Source organism: Festucalex cinctus, chromosome 1 (assembly GCF_051991245.1).
Source record: "Festucalex cinctus isolate MCC-2025b chromosome 1, RoL_Fcin_1.0, whole genome shotgun sequence".
Taxonomy (NCBI): domain Eukaryota; kingdom Metazoa; phylum Chordata; class Actinopteri; order Syngnathiformes; family Syngnathidae; genus Festucalex; species Festucalex cinctus.
The window spans coordinates 41,864,228-41,883,459 of NC_135411.1; the positions used below are offsets into that span (position 1 = coordinate 41,864,228).

General features: G+C 38.3%; 1 protein-coding gene across 5 annotated transcripts in view; it reads left to right on the forward strand.

Moving 5' to 3' along the window:
* The window catches only part of depdc5 (DEP domain containing 5, GATOR1 subcomplex subunit), a 32,707-nt gene that overhangs the window by 5,216 nt on the left and 8,259 nt on the right, over nt 1-19,232 (forward strand). For 3 of the 5 annotated variants that reach the window (XR_013287096.1, XM_077535726.1, XM_077535727.1), the window contains exons 9-35: nt 651-729; nt 820-881; nt 974-1,043; nt 1,117-1,189; nt 1,263-1,366; nt 1,449-1,523; nt 2,233-2,367; nt 3,910-3,971; nt 4,050-4,120; nt 4,224-4,293; nt 5,373-5,409; nt 5,490-5,610; nt 5,681-5,904; nt 5,986-6,186; nt 6,997-7,132; nt 7,938-8,014; nt 8,185-8,238; nt 8,839-8,925; nt 9,454-9,610; nt 9,777-9,937; nt 11,501-11,621; nt 11,733-11,900; nt 12,062-12,284; nt 14,743-14,867; nt 15,273-15,351; nt 15,596-15,708; nt 17,484-17,579. Coding sequence is in view for 4 of the 5 variants with exons in the window: in XM_077535726.1 (XP_077391852.1) it covers nt 651-729; nt 820-881; nt 974-1,043; nt 1,117-1,189; nt 1,263-1,366; nt 1,449-1,523; nt 2,233-2,367; nt 3,910-3,971; nt 4,050-4,120; nt 4,224-4,293; nt 5,373-5,409; nt 5,490-5,610; nt 5,681-5,904; nt 5,986-6,186; nt 6,997-7,132; nt 7,938-8,014; nt 8,185-8,238; nt 8,839-8,925; nt 9,454-9,610; nt 9,777-9,937; nt 11,501-11,621; nt 11,733-11,900; nt 12,062-12,284; nt 14,743-14,867; nt 15,273-15,351; nt 15,596-15,708; nt 17,484-17,579 (2,981 nt within the window). In the remaining variant the exon portion in view is untranslated. Of the gene's footprint in view, nt 1-650; nt 730-819; nt 882-973; nt 1,044-1,116; nt 1,190-1,262; nt 1,367-1,448; nt 1,524-2,232; nt 2,368-3,909; nt 3,972-4,049; nt 4,121-4,223; nt 4,294-5,372; nt 5,410-5,489; nt 5,611-5,680; nt 5,905-5,985; nt 6,187-6,996; nt 7,133-7,937; nt 8,015-8,184; nt 8,239-8,438; nt 8,760-8,838; nt 8,926-9,453; nt 9,611-9,776; nt 9,938-11,500; nt 11,622-11,732; nt 11,901-12,061; nt 12,285-14,742; nt 14,868-15,272; nt 15,352-15,595; nt 15,709-17,483; nt 17,580-19,232 lie in introns of those variants that run through there. The other 2 variants (XM_077535728.1, XM_077535729.1) reach the window with 2 other exon arrangements.

Here is a 19,232-nt window from a genome sequence, read left to right on the forward strand (position 1 = left end):
CAAGTCATCGTTATTTACGGGATCCACTGGAATCACAACGCAAGCTGAAAAGCTGAGCAAAACTCTGACACTTTAACTTTGGACAAGCGACGGCCACTTTATACAGACACTTTTTACCTGTCCAATGTTCGTGCCTTCCCTTTATCAGTGATTTACATGAAAAGAAATCGAATAGCATTTTCCCCACCCAAACCGTTGTCTTTATTTTCAAATGTTTGATCCAATTTCATATAGAGAATCAAATTTAAAAGGATTAATTACTGTATTATAATTTAAACTGTAGAAAATGAAAAACAAATGTGTGTTGAGTTGTCTACAATGCATGCCGTTGGCGTCGGCTCAAATCTACCTACCGTATTATTACAGTATTATTATTATTATTATTATTATTTTAATTTCAGAAGTCACAATTGGTTTCAAGTCTGATGCTGAGACATACTCAGGTGTGACTTGTATTAAAATTAGAGGTCGGACTTGCACCCAGGATCCTTGTTCCGTAATCGTGTTGATGTGTAAATAAATAAAATGATTTCTACCTTCATTATGAACAACTCACTGTTTATATTTGTTCTCCTAAATTTTATACTTAATACAAGCACATTCAACAAAGCGAATCTTTTGACATGAAACATTGTGACCTTGTGATGCAGGTTGTGTTCAGATCCACATCTGCAATGGTTTACATCTTCATCCAAATGAGCTGTGAGATGTGGGACTTTGACATTTACGGTTAGTTAGTTGACTTGCTTTTCATCGTACACTTCACATGCTTTTCGATTAGTTTTTTGTTTTTGTCTCATCTCAGCATTTCACTTATAGGTGATTTATACTTTGAAAAGGCTGTGAATGGTTTCCTTTCAGACCTATTTGGCAAGTGGAAGGTTTGTGAGTTATCTTTTGGTTTGGCCATTTTCATCTACAACACGCTGTATGGAAAATGTAATAATTTGTCATGTATTGCTGTTTTGAATAGGATAAGAATTGCAGTCATGAAGTGACAGTTGTGCTTTTTTCACGTACATTCTACAATGCCAAATCAAAAGGTGAGCCACTCATCATCTGAATGTTTGCACATCAATATTGCATTCATGGGTTATGAGTGATCATCTTTTACAGATGAATTCCCTGAGAGTCTGAGAGCGTCAATCCAACAAGATCATGAAGGACGTTTTTATGAGGACTTCTATAGGTATTTGACACAATGCAATTAAATGAGGTGGCGGCGAAATAGCAATGATAAGTCAGTTTACTTTTGTGATTAGAGTTGTGGCTCAGAATGAGAGACGGGATGAGTGGACCGCCTTATTAGTCACTGTCAAGAATCTCTTCATTCAGTATCCTGTCCTGGTGCGACTTAAAGAAGCAGGTGCAACGTTTGGATGACTTTTGCTGGAAGTTGGTTCCGGATGTTGTGTATTAACTCGGAACTTTGTCTTTTCTCATGGCAGATGGCTTTCCAGTTGGATATAATTCAACTTCTGCTCAGGGAAACTATTTGGAAGCCATCAACCTTTCTTTTAATGGTTGGTGCACTAATTTAATTAGAGAAAAGTTAAAGTATATTGTAAAAAATGAATATTTGTTTCACTTGTTACTAACGCTGCTCCCCTAGCTGCCAATAGCAAAGTTGTTCAAGGCCCAGTCTGCCGGTTTCACTCAGGAAAATGCACTTTTTAAATACAGGATTTAAACAAACAAGCTACTTGTCAATTTACAGATGTGGGCTTCTCTTAATTTCTAGTGGTGATTTTGTCCTAAACAATCACCCTCCAGCCTGTATTTTTCCATTTTGTGTTTGTTTTGTAAACAGCGGGACGTTTCTGTGGAAACACAGTGTTTACACTCCTCCAGCCAATCGCAGAGCGGGGGGGGGCGTGTCGCAAACGGGGCCGGGCGAACGTGTCGGCTGCGTGACGTCATTCCCGCGGCAATTTGAAAGCACGCACAGATTATTATTTTTTTTTTCACTCACTCACTCACTCACTCACTCACTCACAGAAGCTTACATGTGTGAATGAGTGAATGTAAAAAAAATAATCCGTGCGTGTAGAGGCCCAAATATTGATATCGCTGTTGTACTCAGTTCATTATGGCTGACGATAGAACCAGGATACAGAGACCTGTCACCTTCAATTAATATGGGGCTGGTGGCTGTTTGATCTTGACGGTTCCTTTGAAATATTTGTCAAGGTTTCAGATCTACAAAGCTAATATTCTTCCATTTTCTTTTAGTTTTGGACAAGCATTATATCAATCGTAACTTTGACCGGACCGGTCAGATGTCGGTTGTCATCACGCCGGGTGTGGGGGTGTTTGAAGTTGACCGTCTGCTGATGATTCTGACCAAGCAACGAATGATTGACAATGGTAAGTGCAAACGTACTTATGGTAATGATTCTGACACATTTTAATTATGGAATCAAGTTCAACCAAGTTGACTGTCTTCATCAAAGAATGTCAAATGAAAACTATATACTCCTCATGACATGATGGACATGATGGAAAAATTGTGCAAACAAAATTACTCTTTGCTGTATTCTTATCTATAATGCCAATATATTTTAAAGACAATGTCCGATCCATTAGGGCAGGGAAATTAATCGAAATTGAATCATGATTTCAACATTTTTTGGCTTCTCACAATCATAACTTTATAATAGATAAGAATGTCAATGTTTCGAAGTTGCTACTTTGTGGAAAGCACCGTGTTGCTTGTTCAGCAAGCATGTTACGTATACGTTACTCTGGCCTTCCTGATTGTGTTTTAAGCTTTTTAATGACACTCCAGTTGAAGTTTATAGTAAAACTAAACACGCAACTAGAAATAAAATTCAGACATTGCGTATTCAAAGAAAGACCCAGTCTGTTTCTATTTAGAAACATTGCCAGTGCAAATGCTAAAGTCAATGTAAAACCACATTGACATGCTAATGGCAAATGAGACCGACTTCCGGGACTGACATCTCATCAAATAATGAATATTCACACACAACCTCTATAGGAACACATACAGACATGTAATATAACAATTCTATATAGCTGGCCTCTCACTTTAATTATCTTTAACTCATTCACTCCCAGCCATTTTCACAGAAGCAATCCCGTTCGCTTCCGGCTGTTTTACTGAATTTTGACTGATTTTGCAAGGCCCACAGAAAATTGTGTTCAATTGCTATAAAAGGAAGCATGGAAACTACCAAAAGAAAGATTAAAGTCTCTTCTTTCATCAGGAAAAAAAAGTATGTTCCTATCTGTTTCCGTTTTGCAGCAATTAGCATTAGAAGAGAGCTAAGTTTCATCAGTTTTCACAAATCTATTTAAAATTCAAAGTAATTTAGCTTTTTTTCTATATGGCCCTGGTTGATCTCCTTTGCTCTGCTGCCACCTGCTGACCGTTTGTGTAATAACTACCATTTCTGCAACCGTTCTTTGCAGTTGAGAGGCTGCATCAAAGCCTTCTGTATGCTCTAGCATAAAAAAACAAAAAAACAAAAAAACGTATAAATACGTCTTTGGGACACTTAAAACATGAAAAAAAAACATATTTACACGTTATTGGGAGCAAATGAGTTTTAATGACGTTTCATTGACAATGTTATAACAAACATCTTACAATTTGTCTTTTATTCCAAACTATCAGAGAAAAAAAAAAAGCAACAGCAACCTTTTTTCTCTTAAGTCAATGACCTGTCCTCAGGCTGATGTCATCCACAACTTTTTCTAGCAATGTCCCATGTTGAGTTCCTCACTCCATGCACCTCCACAAACGCATACCCCTGCCTCAAACATATATCGTCTTTGAAGTCTATTGTGATTTTTTTTTTCCTCATGTTTCGCTTTTAATTATTTAACACTCTTGTTGGTACAGCAATGCAAAATATCTTACAAATCTTAAAAATATTATTCTAGGTATTGGTGTTGACTTGGTGTGTATGGGAGAACAGCCATTACATGCAGTACCGCTCTTTAAGGTAAAACACAAAGTCACTGTGTAGCTGCATAAAATTGAAGTGTATTTACGAATGATGAGTTTCACATTTACGCCATAGTTGCACAATAAATCGGCACCTGACTCTTGTGCTGGGAATGACTATAATCTACCTCACTGGATCAACCACAGGCAAGAATGTATTTTGATCAGTTCATCAAACTGTTTTTAAACTAAAAAAAAACAAATTGACTGAAATAATAATTTAGCTTCGGTATGTTTTGGGCCTTTTCAGCTTCTACACCTCCAAGAGTCAAAATTCTTGTAATACCTTCATTCCCCGAATGAAACTTGCTGGTCACAAGGTGAGATTATTCATTTTTATGTTGATCTCAGGAGATTTAAATTCCTTGGAGTAGTTATTGATGACAAATTATGTTGTAAGCCACACATAGAAAATGTTAAAAGGAAAATGTCAAAGATCATAGGGATACTTTATAAAATGAAGGATGTCTTAAACAGGAAATCATTATATACATTACACAGTTCATTATTATTACCATATCTGACCTATTGTGTGGGAATCTGTGGAAATGCATATAAAACAAATACCAACTCCGTTTTCAAATTGCAAACGAGAGCCATAAGAATTATTAATCGATCAAAATATACAGAACCAACACATCCACTCTTTATTAAATTAATGCAATGAAATTTTATGACTTGGTTGAGTGTAAAATTGCACAAATAATGTACAAAGTTTATAATAATTTACTCTGCCACAGTACTCAGAAGTTGTTTGAAATTAGACACAGACCTTATGATATAAGCGGTACAAGTGTGTACAAAAAACCCAAAACAAGAACAAATATTAAGCAAAGGCGTGTATCTGTAAAAGGTGTGAATTTTTTTTGAATAATTTGGGAATTGATCTGAAAAAATGTGACTCACTTCTGGAGTTTAAAAAAAATGTTTAAAAGTTAAGTTTAAAAAAAATTACTCATGTCAGACCAGAGTATGAAAATTGTATATGTGAGTATGTGTATATGATTTTGATAGGTATTATGGTATATGTCTAGGAAATTTATGTATATATGTTTATGGCAAATGTAAACATGTCTAAGTGCACTTGTATATATAACCAGGTTTATACATTTTATTAAAAAAATGAGTATTGTATTAATAATGAAATAAGTTTAAATATATTTAGTAAAAGGGGTAGGACTAGATAAGTTTTTAACTTCTTCCTACTCCCTTTTGAACATGTAAACTATGATTGATTGATGATTTTATCGGGATTTTCTTTTCTTTTCTTTTAATTTGTTTTTTCCTGCTGTTTGCTTGTTTATATGTTCAAAAAAATCAAATCAAAATTTATGTTATGGAATTTAAAATGATCAATTAAAACAAGTCTCCAAATCATATCTACATATTTTTCCTTTAGCGCCATTGTGAGAAACTAAAGAAAGGCACCGAACAAAGTAAGTTGAAAAAAAAATGCATCAATGTCCCTTTTTTTATTTTCTTGTGCTCAAGCCCTCTTTTTAATTATTTGTTATAGCTTTATGTATACAAAAGGAGTGTGACAACGGCCTGCCAATACAGGTGGACTATGATGCATATGATTCTCAGGTTTTCAGACTCCCTGGTCCTTCCCTGATTCAGAAAAGTCCCAGTTCCAGGTGCGTTTGTCGATTTAGATTCAACTCTTTCATCCATGTTTGCCAGAAATCCTGTAACTTGATCCTGCAGGGTGGGTCGGGGTAAAGAGAGAATTGGAAAGAAAAGCTGTGTATCAGTGGATGTTGCATCCGGCGTGGGCGCATCTCCTCCTTTGGGTTTTGCTGGTGGGGATGAACAGCATAGCCTGGCATCTGATGATAGTCTGGGCCCTGTATCCAACATGTTCCTGATACCTCGGATGCCCTCTATGGTTTATGAAGTCAGTAGCTCTCTAGGATACACAAGTACCAAAGGTAGGTTGCATATTATAGAGGAAACACAGGACTCAGTGATCCTCAGTGATTTCCTTCCCGTTCATTGTTCTTCGTTTTCAGAGTTGTTTGATAAGGCAGCAGACTCTCAACGAGACTCAAGTGCTCCTGCTAGGTTCACAGTGGGAAGTGCCGAGTCCACCCTGTACATACAGCCGGGATGTTATACACCACAGAGAGCGCTTATAAATCCCTTCACACCAACCAGGATGCCCATGAAGCTCACATCCAACCGCAGGCGCTGGATGCACACATTCCCTGTTGGTGAGCACTACTTTCTTTAGCATACCAAAATTGATTTTTAAATTCATCAGAACTGTTTCGTCGTGAGAAGTATGAACCAGACTTCAGAAGTCCACAATTCTTTTCCTGATATTTTGCCATGATGATGTTGCTTTTTAGATACAGTATATCACAAAAACCTTAACCTTGCTTTGCAAGCTGAATTCTCACAGTATTTGTGAGTTCACAAACTCCTGAGAATATATCTCAGCCCGCTGATCCTCACCGATCCGTACACCTTTTGTACGGATCAATCACAAAGCCGTATTGTTTTTGGGGGTGGGATATGCAGCTGTGACAAAACCAGGAAGCACCAACCCCGTGGGAAACAAACAAACCTAACACGGACGAATGCACATTGCAATTAATTGTGTTCTTGCAGAATTACTCACCCTTTCCTTGTTGAATGGTGAACATTGAGAGGCGATTTGTGCGTTTTTAGCTGGTAAAGTTGTTGGTGTTTTTTTTTTTTTCTACGACGAGAACGAAGACGACATTTTTTTATCCGTTGCCGTCATTAGTCAAAACGAAAGTTAGGTATATGTGCACAATATGCCGCATCGTCCAATCAGCTCGAAGTATTGTTTAGAATGTCCCGCCTTTCCGAACAAATCACTGTGGAGCAGATTGATATATTCCTTGAGTGAATCACAATCATCAATCTGGCTATTGCCAGGTAACAAAAAGTGTGTGTAGAATTGGTCCCAAGCACAAGTCCTGTATTTTTCCCCAAAATTACATGTGCCATTTTGTATACACTGTATGTCTAAGAAGTCCTATTTTGTTCTTCAGATCCTTTTGGAGAAGCTATTCAAATTCATCACCAGACGAGGCAAAACATTGCTGAGTTGCAAGACAGCTACCAGAGAGATTATGCTCACACCTCCGCTGAGCTGCTGGAACTCGCGTATCAGGAGGCCACAGGAAGGTGAGATCCACTTACAAATGAGCATTTACTAAATCACAGCTGAGGTGATGTCTTAAAATTAAATACTGTAATGCAAATAATCACCTGTTTTAAGGCACAAACTTATTCAGAATGATTGGTATTCACTTTTCAAATGTATAGTATGTGAAACTCAGCAGGGACTATTCTGACTCTACGATTTTACTGTGCCTCCTGATGCCATTGCAAAAAGCTATGTAATAGCAACTGGCCCATGTAGGCCTCCCGGACAATTCCCCAGAGACAAAAAAAAAAAAAAAAAAAGTAAGCAGGTGTTTTCGGTCTTTGGTCATGTGATGTTCGCAAGCTGAGATGTGATTGGACATTATTTTAGCCCTGAGCTACGGTGATGTCATTTTCACAGTCAACAGCAAGTGGCAAAATCCACGGAAATTGATAAAAGCAAGTGGATTTTGCTGCTTTATCCATATTCCACTATTTATCAAAAGACTGTGTTTAATTGAGTGGGGCTCCATGTCTTGACTTCACCTTTCAAGCTGGCTTTTACATAGTCCTCTGTGAAGTCAGTTGTGAATTTGCAAGCTTCTGATGTAATTACTGCCCGCACAGTTTTATATTGAAAGCAATCATATCAATTGTCTGAATGCAATATAGTGAATGGCGGCTCTATTGTAACACTTCTAATGCCCCAACAGAAAGGCAGTCTGTAAACATATAATGGCAATGACTTTATTCCTGAAGACGGATCAGATAGAGAGAATTTTTGGAACATGAGGAAAAAAAAAAAACACACATCCATGACAACACTGAATGCCTTCTGTTTCAGGAAAACAAACTACCCGCAAGCAGACGAGAATGCTCTTTACATTAGCGGAGGGATGGAAGAATGCACTTCAAGCCCAGGTAACAGTGGTGGTACGCTTACTCAAATTCCTGCCATGATGGAAAAAGTACTTTTCAAAAAAATGATTGAAAAAAACATTCCACAGTGCATTGCTTCAGTTAATCATCAAATGTACTCGATCTTTAATTTATAGAATGGTGCTGTGGCCTAAAATTTGTCATCTGTATAGGGACCAACAATGCTCCTGAATTTGAAGACTCATCCCGAAATGGTGTCAATCCAAGTAAGTTATTCAACTAAATTAAGAGTATAGTGAAGCCCCTTTTTGTGGTTTGAGGGGAACAGCATTTGTGGGTGTATTAATGTGTAAAATTGTTATAAAAATACAGTATTCCCTCGCTATAACATGGTTCACTTTTCGCGGTCTCGCTGTATTGCGGATGGTTTTTTTTTAGTGCAATTTTGTATTCATTTTTTTTACAGTAATGTACCCTCCATCCATCCATTTTCTGAACCGCTTGTTCCTCACAAGGATCGCGGGGGGTGCTGGAGCCTATCCCAGCTGGCTATGGGCAGTATGCGGGGTACACCCTGAACTGGTTGCCAGCCAATCGCAGGGCACACAGTAATGTACCCATTTTATAAAATTTATGAAGAGAGAAATGTGAGAAAATGTAAATGCCTCAATCAGAAAAGTGTATAAACATTTATAATAAATGTAAAATATAAAGCTAACTACATCATGGATTTCATTTTTTTGCGGGCATTTTTTGGAACTTAACCCCAGCGGAAAAGGAGGGAACACTGTATTTAAAAAAAATAAAGCATGATGTTCCCCTCAAAGATGTTAATAACTTATTCCGTTGAACCTTTATTTAACCAGGTAAGGCATTTGAGAACAGATTCTCATTTGCAATGACAAGCCGGCCAAGAGACAACCGTCAGCAGAGTAAAGCAACTTTTCAAGCCAGTACGCAAAAACACATTTAGGTTATACTTCAGGGTTGGGCGGTGGTTTAGTGGTGGTGGTGAATGTTATTGTTGCGGGGAACGCTATATGCCGTGATTTATTTTTTTTAATCCATTCATTTATCATATCCATACACAGTACGTACTCACAGGAAGATTCCCAAATGACATTTTTGCCAATCTGGGACTTGGTATGTGAGACCTGATGGAAAGTCCACTCGTCATATGGGTACTTCTCTCTAGAATAGATGATGGTTGGTGTGCTTGTGGTGCCTGATTCCCCTTGGGAATGGTGGATGCTGTACCCGAGGACTGCTTTATCTTGGTGTGGGGTACGGTCGCGCATTGAAATTGTAATTCATTCCTGATTCATTCCTTTCCATGCTTTCATCCTCATTGTTCATGAAATGACCCTATTCAACTGTCCATACATTTATTTTCGTCAGTTTTCTTATTTTGTGTTGCCGGGTATATCTGCTTATTTTTTGTTTTTCTATAATGATACTGATACTCTCTGTATGTCTGACAGTTCCCAGCTTCTGCTGTGCTGTGGGGGTTGACTGGAAATCTCTGACCACACCAGCCTGCTTGCCCCTCACCACTGATTACTTCCCTGACCGGCCAATGCTACAAAATGACTACACTGAAGGATGCTACTACTTATTGCCACACAGTGATCTAGAGAGGTGTTTGCATGACATTATTTGGATCCAGTCATAACAAAACACTGTTCTTATATTTGTGTGCAAATTTTCAACGAATGAGAAAAATTTCATACAATTTGTAAATGTAAATTAAGTTTGTTTTGAATATCTTTATGTGACTGTTAGTATAAGACTCAATTGTGTTTAGGCGTGAAGATGAATCGCCGGGGATGAATGCTACTCAAGTGTTTGAAGAATTTGTCTGTCAGAGGTTGATGCAGGGCTACCAGATCATTGTCCAGTCTAACAAGAGGAGACGACAACCCTCTGTGCCTTCTACCCTTGGCAGCAGTCCTTTATACTCCAGAGGTAATTCCGAATTGCATGAATGTTGTGTCCATTAAAATACACTTGTGGTATAGGCTAGTCTCAATTAGTGTCTATAATTAATATCAGTCCGCCACAATACTGTTAATGATCAGTAAAAAGATATTACTGGCTTACTGTATTTTCATCATATACTGTAAAGACAATTTATCAGTTACTGTACAAAGAACAGATTTTGCTGGAGGATGTTTATACTGTTTATTACCATTTCTCTGTTATTGTGCTTTGACTATACTTAGTTTCAAATGATGTATATAGGAGTGTCACAGGTATCACTTTGTGTAACGAGTGTAATTAGTTATTTGTGAGCTAGAAGGATAATGCTGGCATTACTGCTAGTTAAAAGGGGGCCTCATGCCAGTTTAAGGTAAGGTGGTTAGAAAAAAAAAAACCTCTTCAAATCAGTCTTATTTGTAAGGCTTGCTACCCTTTCAATTTGTTCTCCTGTATGAAACAGTGAACTAATGGAAGTTTCTGTAAAATGTGAGTGACATGGTGGTACTGGGGTGTTTTGGTAATCAGGCTGCAGAGTGTTGAACCAGCTACAGTTCAGGGAACAACTCTTGTAACAGAAGAGAGTTACAATAGTGGATGTGGGAAGGGTTGAAACTGTGGCCAAGAATAGCGGTCGTGTTGTAGGAGGTGAGGAAGGGGCGAAGCCGATTGATGTTGCGAAGGTGATTATTATGATGACTGGATAATGTTATTTGTATAAGCATGGGACGAAATAGAGCTGTCGAGAATGACACCCAGACTTTTAACCGGAAGGGAAAAGGACTGATGAATTATTGATTGTTAGGGTGAAGGTGTTAACTAGGGATGTAACGATAAGGGCAATATCTTGATATCGTGATATTAAAACTGCCACAATATCGTTATTGTCATGTAATATTTAAAAGGAACACATCTGTTAAAAAGTCAGGTTGATATCCATTTGTGCAGTTCTAGCACCCTCTAGTAGTTTATTAGTGCAATTTCATTTTCATTAGGGATGTTTTGGCCTTCTATGTTTAAAATCTATGCTAATTGTCAGATGAAGGGGAACCTAATTTGCTTGTGAAGCAATCAATGTGTGCTTGCATTAGCAAGTAAGTGCCTCAATATTGTTATGAGAGATTGTAGGTTGTTTATATGCACAATATAGTGCTTTTTTTTTAGTATGAGCTTTTTTTTTTTTTTTTTTTTTTTTTTTTTTTTTTACAATATTGTGATCTTTTTTAAATATTGCCACCCCCCATAATATCGTGATAATTATCGTATCGTGACCTTCATATCGTGATAATATCGTATCGTGATGTTTGGATATCGTTACATCCCTAGTGTTAACATTGGAAAGGGTGGTTTTGGTTCAGACTATTGACGTGGTGTTATTAACTATAGCTTCTGATCACAAACCAATACAACAGTGTAAATACCTTTTTTCTGAACGCAATTGTTCATTACTTGGCACACTTGTCCTCTTGGGTTCATATAAGAAAGAAATAGTTTTCACTTGTCTTCTAAATTTTATTTTCTAAATTGCGAAAAATCCTTTTGCTTTTTCAGGTTTGATATCAATGCGGCGAGGAGAGGAAGAAGAGACAGTTTATTGGCTCAGTATGGGAAGGACCTTCCATAAAGTTTGCCTCAAAGACAAGATGCTCACTGTTACTCGATATTTGCCAAAGTGAGTTCACTGGCAAATACTGTACGCTATATCATAATTATAATCAGCATATATGTCTTAAAAAAAAAAAAAAAAAAAAAAAGGCACAATAGCAATGACTGTGTGTTTCAGGTACCCATATGAGTCACGTCATATTCAGTACAGCTACAGCCTTTGTTCTCCACATGTGGATGCTCAGTTTGTGTCCTGTTGGGTTGAGTTTGGCCATGAAAGACCAGAGGAATATAAATGGAATTACCTGGACCAGTATATTTGCTCTGCAGGCTCGGAGGACTTCAGGTAGATTTCATCTATTTACCGGTGCCATAAATCTACAGTGGCTTGCAAAAGTATTCATACACAATTTTGGGGGAATGAATTGTAATTCATTTGATTATATTCAAACTGCATATGTGAGTATCATCTTATGCTGAGTATGCACTTTCCTCTGCTTGTGCCAGTTTGATCGACTCGCTTAAGTTCTGGAGGACGAGGTTCCTCTTGCTTCCAGCTGGAGGATCTCGTCGTGTGGCTGATGGAGACGGGCACTGGGATGTTTACGGAGATGGTACAAATCCAGGAGTGGGCGGGAGCGGCGACTGGGTCCTGCTGGATGGCTTCATCCGCTTCCTTGAGGGAATCAACCGCATTCGACGACGTCATCGTTCCGACAGGATTATCAGAGTGAGTATCTGTGGGGAAAAAAATAAAATAAAATTCAGATCTAATATTGGCCCCTTCTTAAACCCTAACGAGTTGATGCAAATGTCACTCAGTATAATTTTCAAGTATACCTTAAAATATTTTTTTTTTTCATATACTCAACAAAAATATAAACACAACACTTTTGTTTTTGCTCCCATTTTTTATGAGACGCACTCAAAGATCTAAAACTTCTTCCACATACACAATATCACCATTTCTCTCAAATATTGTTCACAAACCAGTCTAAATCTGTGATAGTGAGCTCCTTTGCCAAGATAATCCATCCACCTCAACAGGTGTACCATATCAAGATGCTGATTAGACACCATGTTTAGAGCACAGGTGTGCCTTATGCTGAGCTCAAACTACACGATGTTGTTGTTTTTGACGAGAGTCGCGCTGTCAGATTGTGTCGTGGACCGGGTGTGTTGCTACACTGCAAGTCTGAATACGGCATGACACCACCCGATCATCGCATGCCGTCATGCATATGCCACATGGCACTGGCTGTTGGGGAGGCGGAACAAAAAAAAAAAAAAAAAGAGGCAGGGCAGGGAGCATTTGCGTGAATGGAGCGCGTGGGACAAGTGCGGCTGTGGCATTCTGCATAAACAGAGCATATTGCTCGCGCTTCCTGCTCGGTAGTATTTACCGCATTTTCCGCACTGTAAGGCGCACCGCATTATAAGGCGCACCTTCAATGAATGACATATTTTAAAAAAAATTCCATATATAAGGCGCGAGAATAGAGGCTGGGGTTACGCTATGCGTCCATTAGATGGTGCTGCGCTAAAGGGAATGTCAACAAAACAGTCAGGTAGGTCAGTCAAACTTAATTAATAGATTACAAACCAGCTTTCTGACAACTCTCTCCCAAAATAAACAAACAGCTGTTTTATTATTTTCTCTGAGGTAAAGTATTAGTATTAGCTAGCGATCCAAGATGGCGGGATCTTCTGCGCATGCGCGTCACCGATCGTGCAGGGTCACCGATAGCGTCTTGACAGTGAGACCTGTTGCGGCTCAATATTGATCCATATATAAGGTGCACTGGATTATAAGGCACATGGTCAGCTTTTGAAAAAATTGAAGGCTCTTAGGTGCGCCTTATAGTGCGGAAAATACGGTAATTAAAATAATATTTTATGATTTAGTAGCCAATTACACTGTATTTTAATTTATTTATATGCATCGGGGTAATATAGCGTATTTTGATTATTAATTTGGAGATGACATCTTGTTTTATTTTATCAAACACTGAAAGATGAGTGGGTTTGAGTCATTTCTATACTGCTTAAATATTTATTCATATTTGACTTCTTTTACGGTGTATTTGATACGCTCATTCATTCCGAACCGTCCTTCGAGGGTGGGGGTGGGGGACGAGTAGCGAAGGCTCTCGCCATTGTCTGACGGTGGCAGTTATGTTGGGAGGTGGCTCCTATACATAAAATAAAAAAAATAATGAGACTTTTGATATTTTTAGAGTATGATTTGGAGAGGTGATAAGTACAGAAGTACTATTACTACTACTAATAATAATGATGATGATGATGATGATGATTATTATTATTATTATTTATGCCTACATTTGGTGAGGGAGAAGTCGTGCTTGCTGGTTGGGGGGGGGAGAGTTGGGCATTTAGTAGTACTGTAGATAATTTTTACACACAACAGACTTTCAAGAAATTTTTTCCAGGTTGTAAAGAACTGAAAATAGCCATGTGTTGAATTTGCAGCATGATGAAGTCATTTAAATCAAAAGCGGTTTTAATTTAAAAAACATCTTTACATGTAAAGGCACATTTTAACATTGGACTCCTCCTTTCGATAATATCTTCACAATTGCTTCGGAGGTACAGTAGTTGTTAGCACTGTGCTCAAACCCCCAACCAGGAGAGCCAGTTGGTTGGTTCTTTTTTTTTTTTTTTTTTTTAATTTATTTATTTTTTTGGCCATCTACCCAACCTATCATGCATATGGGCCACTACCAGGAGATAAATCTCACTTAATAATAATAATAATTATTATTATAAAGATGATGATAATGATGATGATAACGATAACAAGCAAATTAAGAAAATTGAGTACTTCTTTTAAAAACATAAAACAAACCTGGTACACCTGGGTCAGTGATCTGAATAGACAGGAGACAAAATCACATAAATGATTATGAATATTTCAGTTGCACAGTTGAGATACTTTAAATGAAATACAGACATGTTACAATCACTGTAGCTTCCAGTATTGTGCATTTCTATACCAATGCAAACTACTAGAACAGTAACTAAAGCATTGTTCAATGGCTACCTCACTGTTTTCATCACTCTGAGAAGTAGAAGCTTTGTGAACATACCTAAAAATTTGCACCAAAAAATTGAAATTGGTACCGATGTCTGTATGAGCCGACATTGACCTTGGTGTTTTTACACCACAGAAAGGAACGCCACTGAAGGCCATGAATTCTCTCCTTTCATATCCTTCCGAACCAATGGTGCCGCTGCAAGGCAAAAAAGGAACATCAGCTTTATCAGCTTTACTGGAGATGGATCAGAACCATAGGTAAGTATGCTCTGTGCATGTGGTCACATAAATTTAGGTACCGAAGCTTTTTGGACAATGGTGGTTTTTATTATTTCGCTTTTCTACACTAGCACAATTGATTTGATGTGAATGTATATATAGCTTTAAATTACTTCACTTATTTTAAATTAAAAGACACAAACAATATTGCACATTTGTCACAAAATTAAACAATTCCAAAGTGTCTAAAAGCAATGTTTCTCAACCTGGGGTGTGTGGACCTCTAGTGGTCCATGGTGTAATTGCAATGGGTCCATGAAAATAAAATATCTTTTTGAAACGATCCCAGAACATTTATAGAAATAGATAATTAAAAACCCTATAAAATTCAGTGGACATGTCTGATTTCTCTCTTTTTCCTTTCTTTTTGTTGACTTCTTTAAGGACATTAGAGGAACAACAGCAAAAGATCAAGCCCATAACACCCGTTTCTGAATTCGCAAGTGCAGAAAGTCCACGCAAGGTAAAAATTTCTTCCCCCAATGTGTGCATGTCTGGACCGGCGTAAGAAATTATGACACGCAAGCGAGCATAGGCGTGTGAACACGTTTTGGCATCAGTATGCAAGCACATGTAGGCGCATTGGAACACCAAGGTGACGAGCCCAAAGGAAGGGTGACCCACATTCCTCATGGGTATGGACCCGGCCACTCGCCAGGTCCACAGGTGATATGATGATGATATTACTGATGTTTTCGTTTGTATAGTTTGCTTCTGAATGCGTTGAAGCTGTTGACAAGGGATTCCAAGTGGGACTGACAGCTGGAACGTCAACACAGTCTGCAGGAGATACTGCAACTGGTGTTAGTATTGACCCCAGGTAACACTCAGTTCAATGTCGTGGTATTTGTGACGGCTGTACCTTTTTTTTTCTTTTTTCTTTTTTTTTTTTAAATTATCCATAACTGCATTTTTGTTGTTGTTGTGGAGTGTTTGAAATAGAAACATAACAAACATTTGTTTTCCACCTTACATTGCTTATGCCTTGGTCAGACGACAAGAAAACAGCCCGATTTCAGCCCGACCGACGTGTCGTGGACAAACGGGGCATGTCGTAAACGATTTTGGGTCATCTTGACGTAGCGTCGCCCGTGTAGTGTGACAAGTTCAACGATTGGTCGCCTGTTGTCCGGGACGGTTCACGACCATCACGGCGAAAGTCTAGCATGTTAGAATTTTTGCTCGTCTTGACGCATAATGTGACATACCTACGTCGTCGTCCGTTTGGTTCCACAGCATTGACCAATAGTGAGAGGGAACGAAACGTCAATCATACACTGAACAGCACTTTATAGCGCTTTTTATCTATCTATCTATCTATCTATCTATCTATCTATCTATCTATCTATCTATCTATCTATCTATCTATCTATCTATTTATCTATTTATTTATCCCCTGGATATCTCATGGGATGGGGCCAGACAGGTGCAACCCGAAAGAAGAAGGAAAAAAAAAAAAGTGTCCCGCTGCGGCTGCATGGAGCGGGCACTCACCAATGCAGCCCATCGTCAGGCAACTGCAACATGAATAGAGGACCAAAAAATAGATATATATTGTGACTGTTGTTCTAATAATTTCAGAGATTTGGGCATATGAGTAGGGATGGGCACATATTTAGTGAGGATCGATCACATTTCCATATAGTCGGGCCAGGGCTGGCCGCCTTAATTGTTACCCGCTCTCACTTGAAAGTTTTTTTTTTTTTCCCCTCGGAGTGAGTAGCGTACTATCCAATGCACCATACTAAAACAAGTCAAATATGAATACATTAAACAATGTAAAAAAAATACTCAAATAATATAATATTTCGGTGTTTGATAAAATATTAAAATAAGATGTCATCCCGCAAATTAATGAACAAAATCGGCTATATTACCCCGGCGCATGTTGGCCTAAATAAATTAAAATACAGTGTTGGCTACTAAATCATATTTTAAACACTTTGCGGAGCAGGGAGCGCAAGCATTACGCTCACATCACACTTGTCCCATGCGTGCTCCATTCCCGCAAACACTCCCTGTCCATGCCTCTTTTTTTTTTTTTTTTTTTTTTTTTTTTTTTTTTTTTTTGTTGTTGTTGTGTCCCACCTCCCCGACAAACAGTGGCCGACGTCTCTCTTGGCAAGACAACACGCGATGATCGGCTGGTGTCTTGTTGCGTTCAGACGTGTAGTATGACTACACGCCCCGTCCACGACACGGAGCGAGTTTGTCGTGTAATGTGACAGCGCAACTGTCGTGTAAGACAAAAAAATCGCGTAGTCTGAGCTCGGCATTAATAAATGCATGTTGGAAATCTTCTGAGCGTCCAAATTAATAAACTGCAACATACTGTATCTGAAGACTGATATAGTGAGCGTGTGTGATTGACACATCCTCATCCAATTTTCTCAACCTAAACAGTAATAGCACTGAATTTCTCCTCTTTGACACCAAAACCACTCTAACAAAACCAGACAAATTGATCCGGAATTTAGCAAGCAGTTTGTATGTTTTTTTTTGTTGTTGTTGTTTTTTTTTTTAAGTGTGATGTGCTATATAAACTAAAGATTGAATGATTACTTTTCAAATTTCTTATCAAGTTATCTTTCACAGATTAGCGGTATGCAATCGGCAGTTAGCAGTGGATGACTTTTCTCTGTCCTCTTCATCAACACTCTTGGAAATCCTGGAGGCCATTAAAAATCCCACGTAAGTGTGTTTGTGTAAAACTGCTGTTGCTGTAATCTTATTCAAAATGGTCAACTTTGCCCACCTTAAGTACAAATCAATATGTTTGCGTCTTAAATATATTCTGGGGACGGAAATCAGTAAGCTTCGGCTTCATCCCGTCAACCTTTTTTCTTTTCGGATGTAACGAATATATGTGACCCGCTCCGGCAAAAGGGTCCGCATGTCGGCAGGATCAATCTAGAGATACGGACGATATTAGATATTTGTCCTTTATATGTCCATTTTGATATTTCTCCACAAAAAGCCTCCTTGAGGTCTCTAGTTTCCTTTCCAACTAGCACAAAAGTCAAAATTGTAATAGAAGTTTATGAAAATAATCAATTATTACACAGAATGCCTCCAAACTAGGCGGCGTGTTTTTAGCCTAGCTGCTAGCTAGCGCCACGTCTTGCGCACCTGTTTAAAAACAGCACAAATTTCCTCGCCTCAAACGTAATTCACAAACGATTTATATAAATGTTGTGAAGATAAGTGGATCTGCTAATGGATGGATGGATGGACATAGCAAACAAAAAAGTCGAAATATACTAGTCAGCACAAACATGGACAAAACAGTCAATTTACCTTGGAGCAGAAGCTATCTTCTCATCGGTCCGCATACCGGCGAATTGTAATCCAATATTCTCCAGGATCTCTTTGTTAATGAATCAATTTCTCCTTTAAATTGAAATGACTACGTTCACACACTAACCCATGTACAATGAAAAGTTAGTTAACTCAGGGGAGCAGCTGCAGGCAGGTCCCCCAGCAGAGCAGAGCAGAGTCGACTGACACTCGTGCTTTCACTCACAGACATGCGGGAATTAAAAGTTATGAGACATGCACCAGTGCCTTGTATGTGATGTAATGTATTGTAAATACTAATGTAATGTTTTGATCGCTTGTCAATGTTGTCAATTTCATACGACGCCGTTACACGCCGCTTCAGCGTCACAAATGAAGTCTGCCTGCTCTGAAAATATCACTACACATTTTTTTCTCTTTTAAGTGGGATGACTTGAACATAAAATTTAGCTATGAAATATGAAACTTGAAGATGAAAAATTATTATGATGGTCCTCTCAAAACAGTCACCATGACACCCCACCCCAAAATGCACACATAAATACAATAGTGTAGTGTCCCTCGTGTATTACTTGGCATGGGGTGATGGGACAAAACAAACAAACAAAAACTGTTAAACCATCACATTTTCATTTTCTTCATGTGACCAAAAGCATTTGAGACATCACATCCATGATAAGTTATCAAAAAAGCACTTTTCACAAGCCACATCAAATGGCAAATAACTTTTAATTGACACAAAATTGTTCAATCAAATTTCCCACAGTGGTAATATGACCTCATTTAAGCAAGAAAATACCACAAGGAGCAGCAATAAAATAAGCAAACTTTGGCTGATGCCTCAGAAGATGAATTGTAAGCCGAATGTGATCATCAAAGTTGAGGCTAATTTCATCTCTTGAGAAGTCAAACTTCCAAAACGTTTAGAGGGTTCAAATCTCGGACAGTGACTTTGCCTGCTATTGGAATTGACTATCCACTGATATTTTAACAGTTCCTCAAAATCTCAGGTTCATATCTTTTTCCTAAGGTACTGGTTGCTATGGA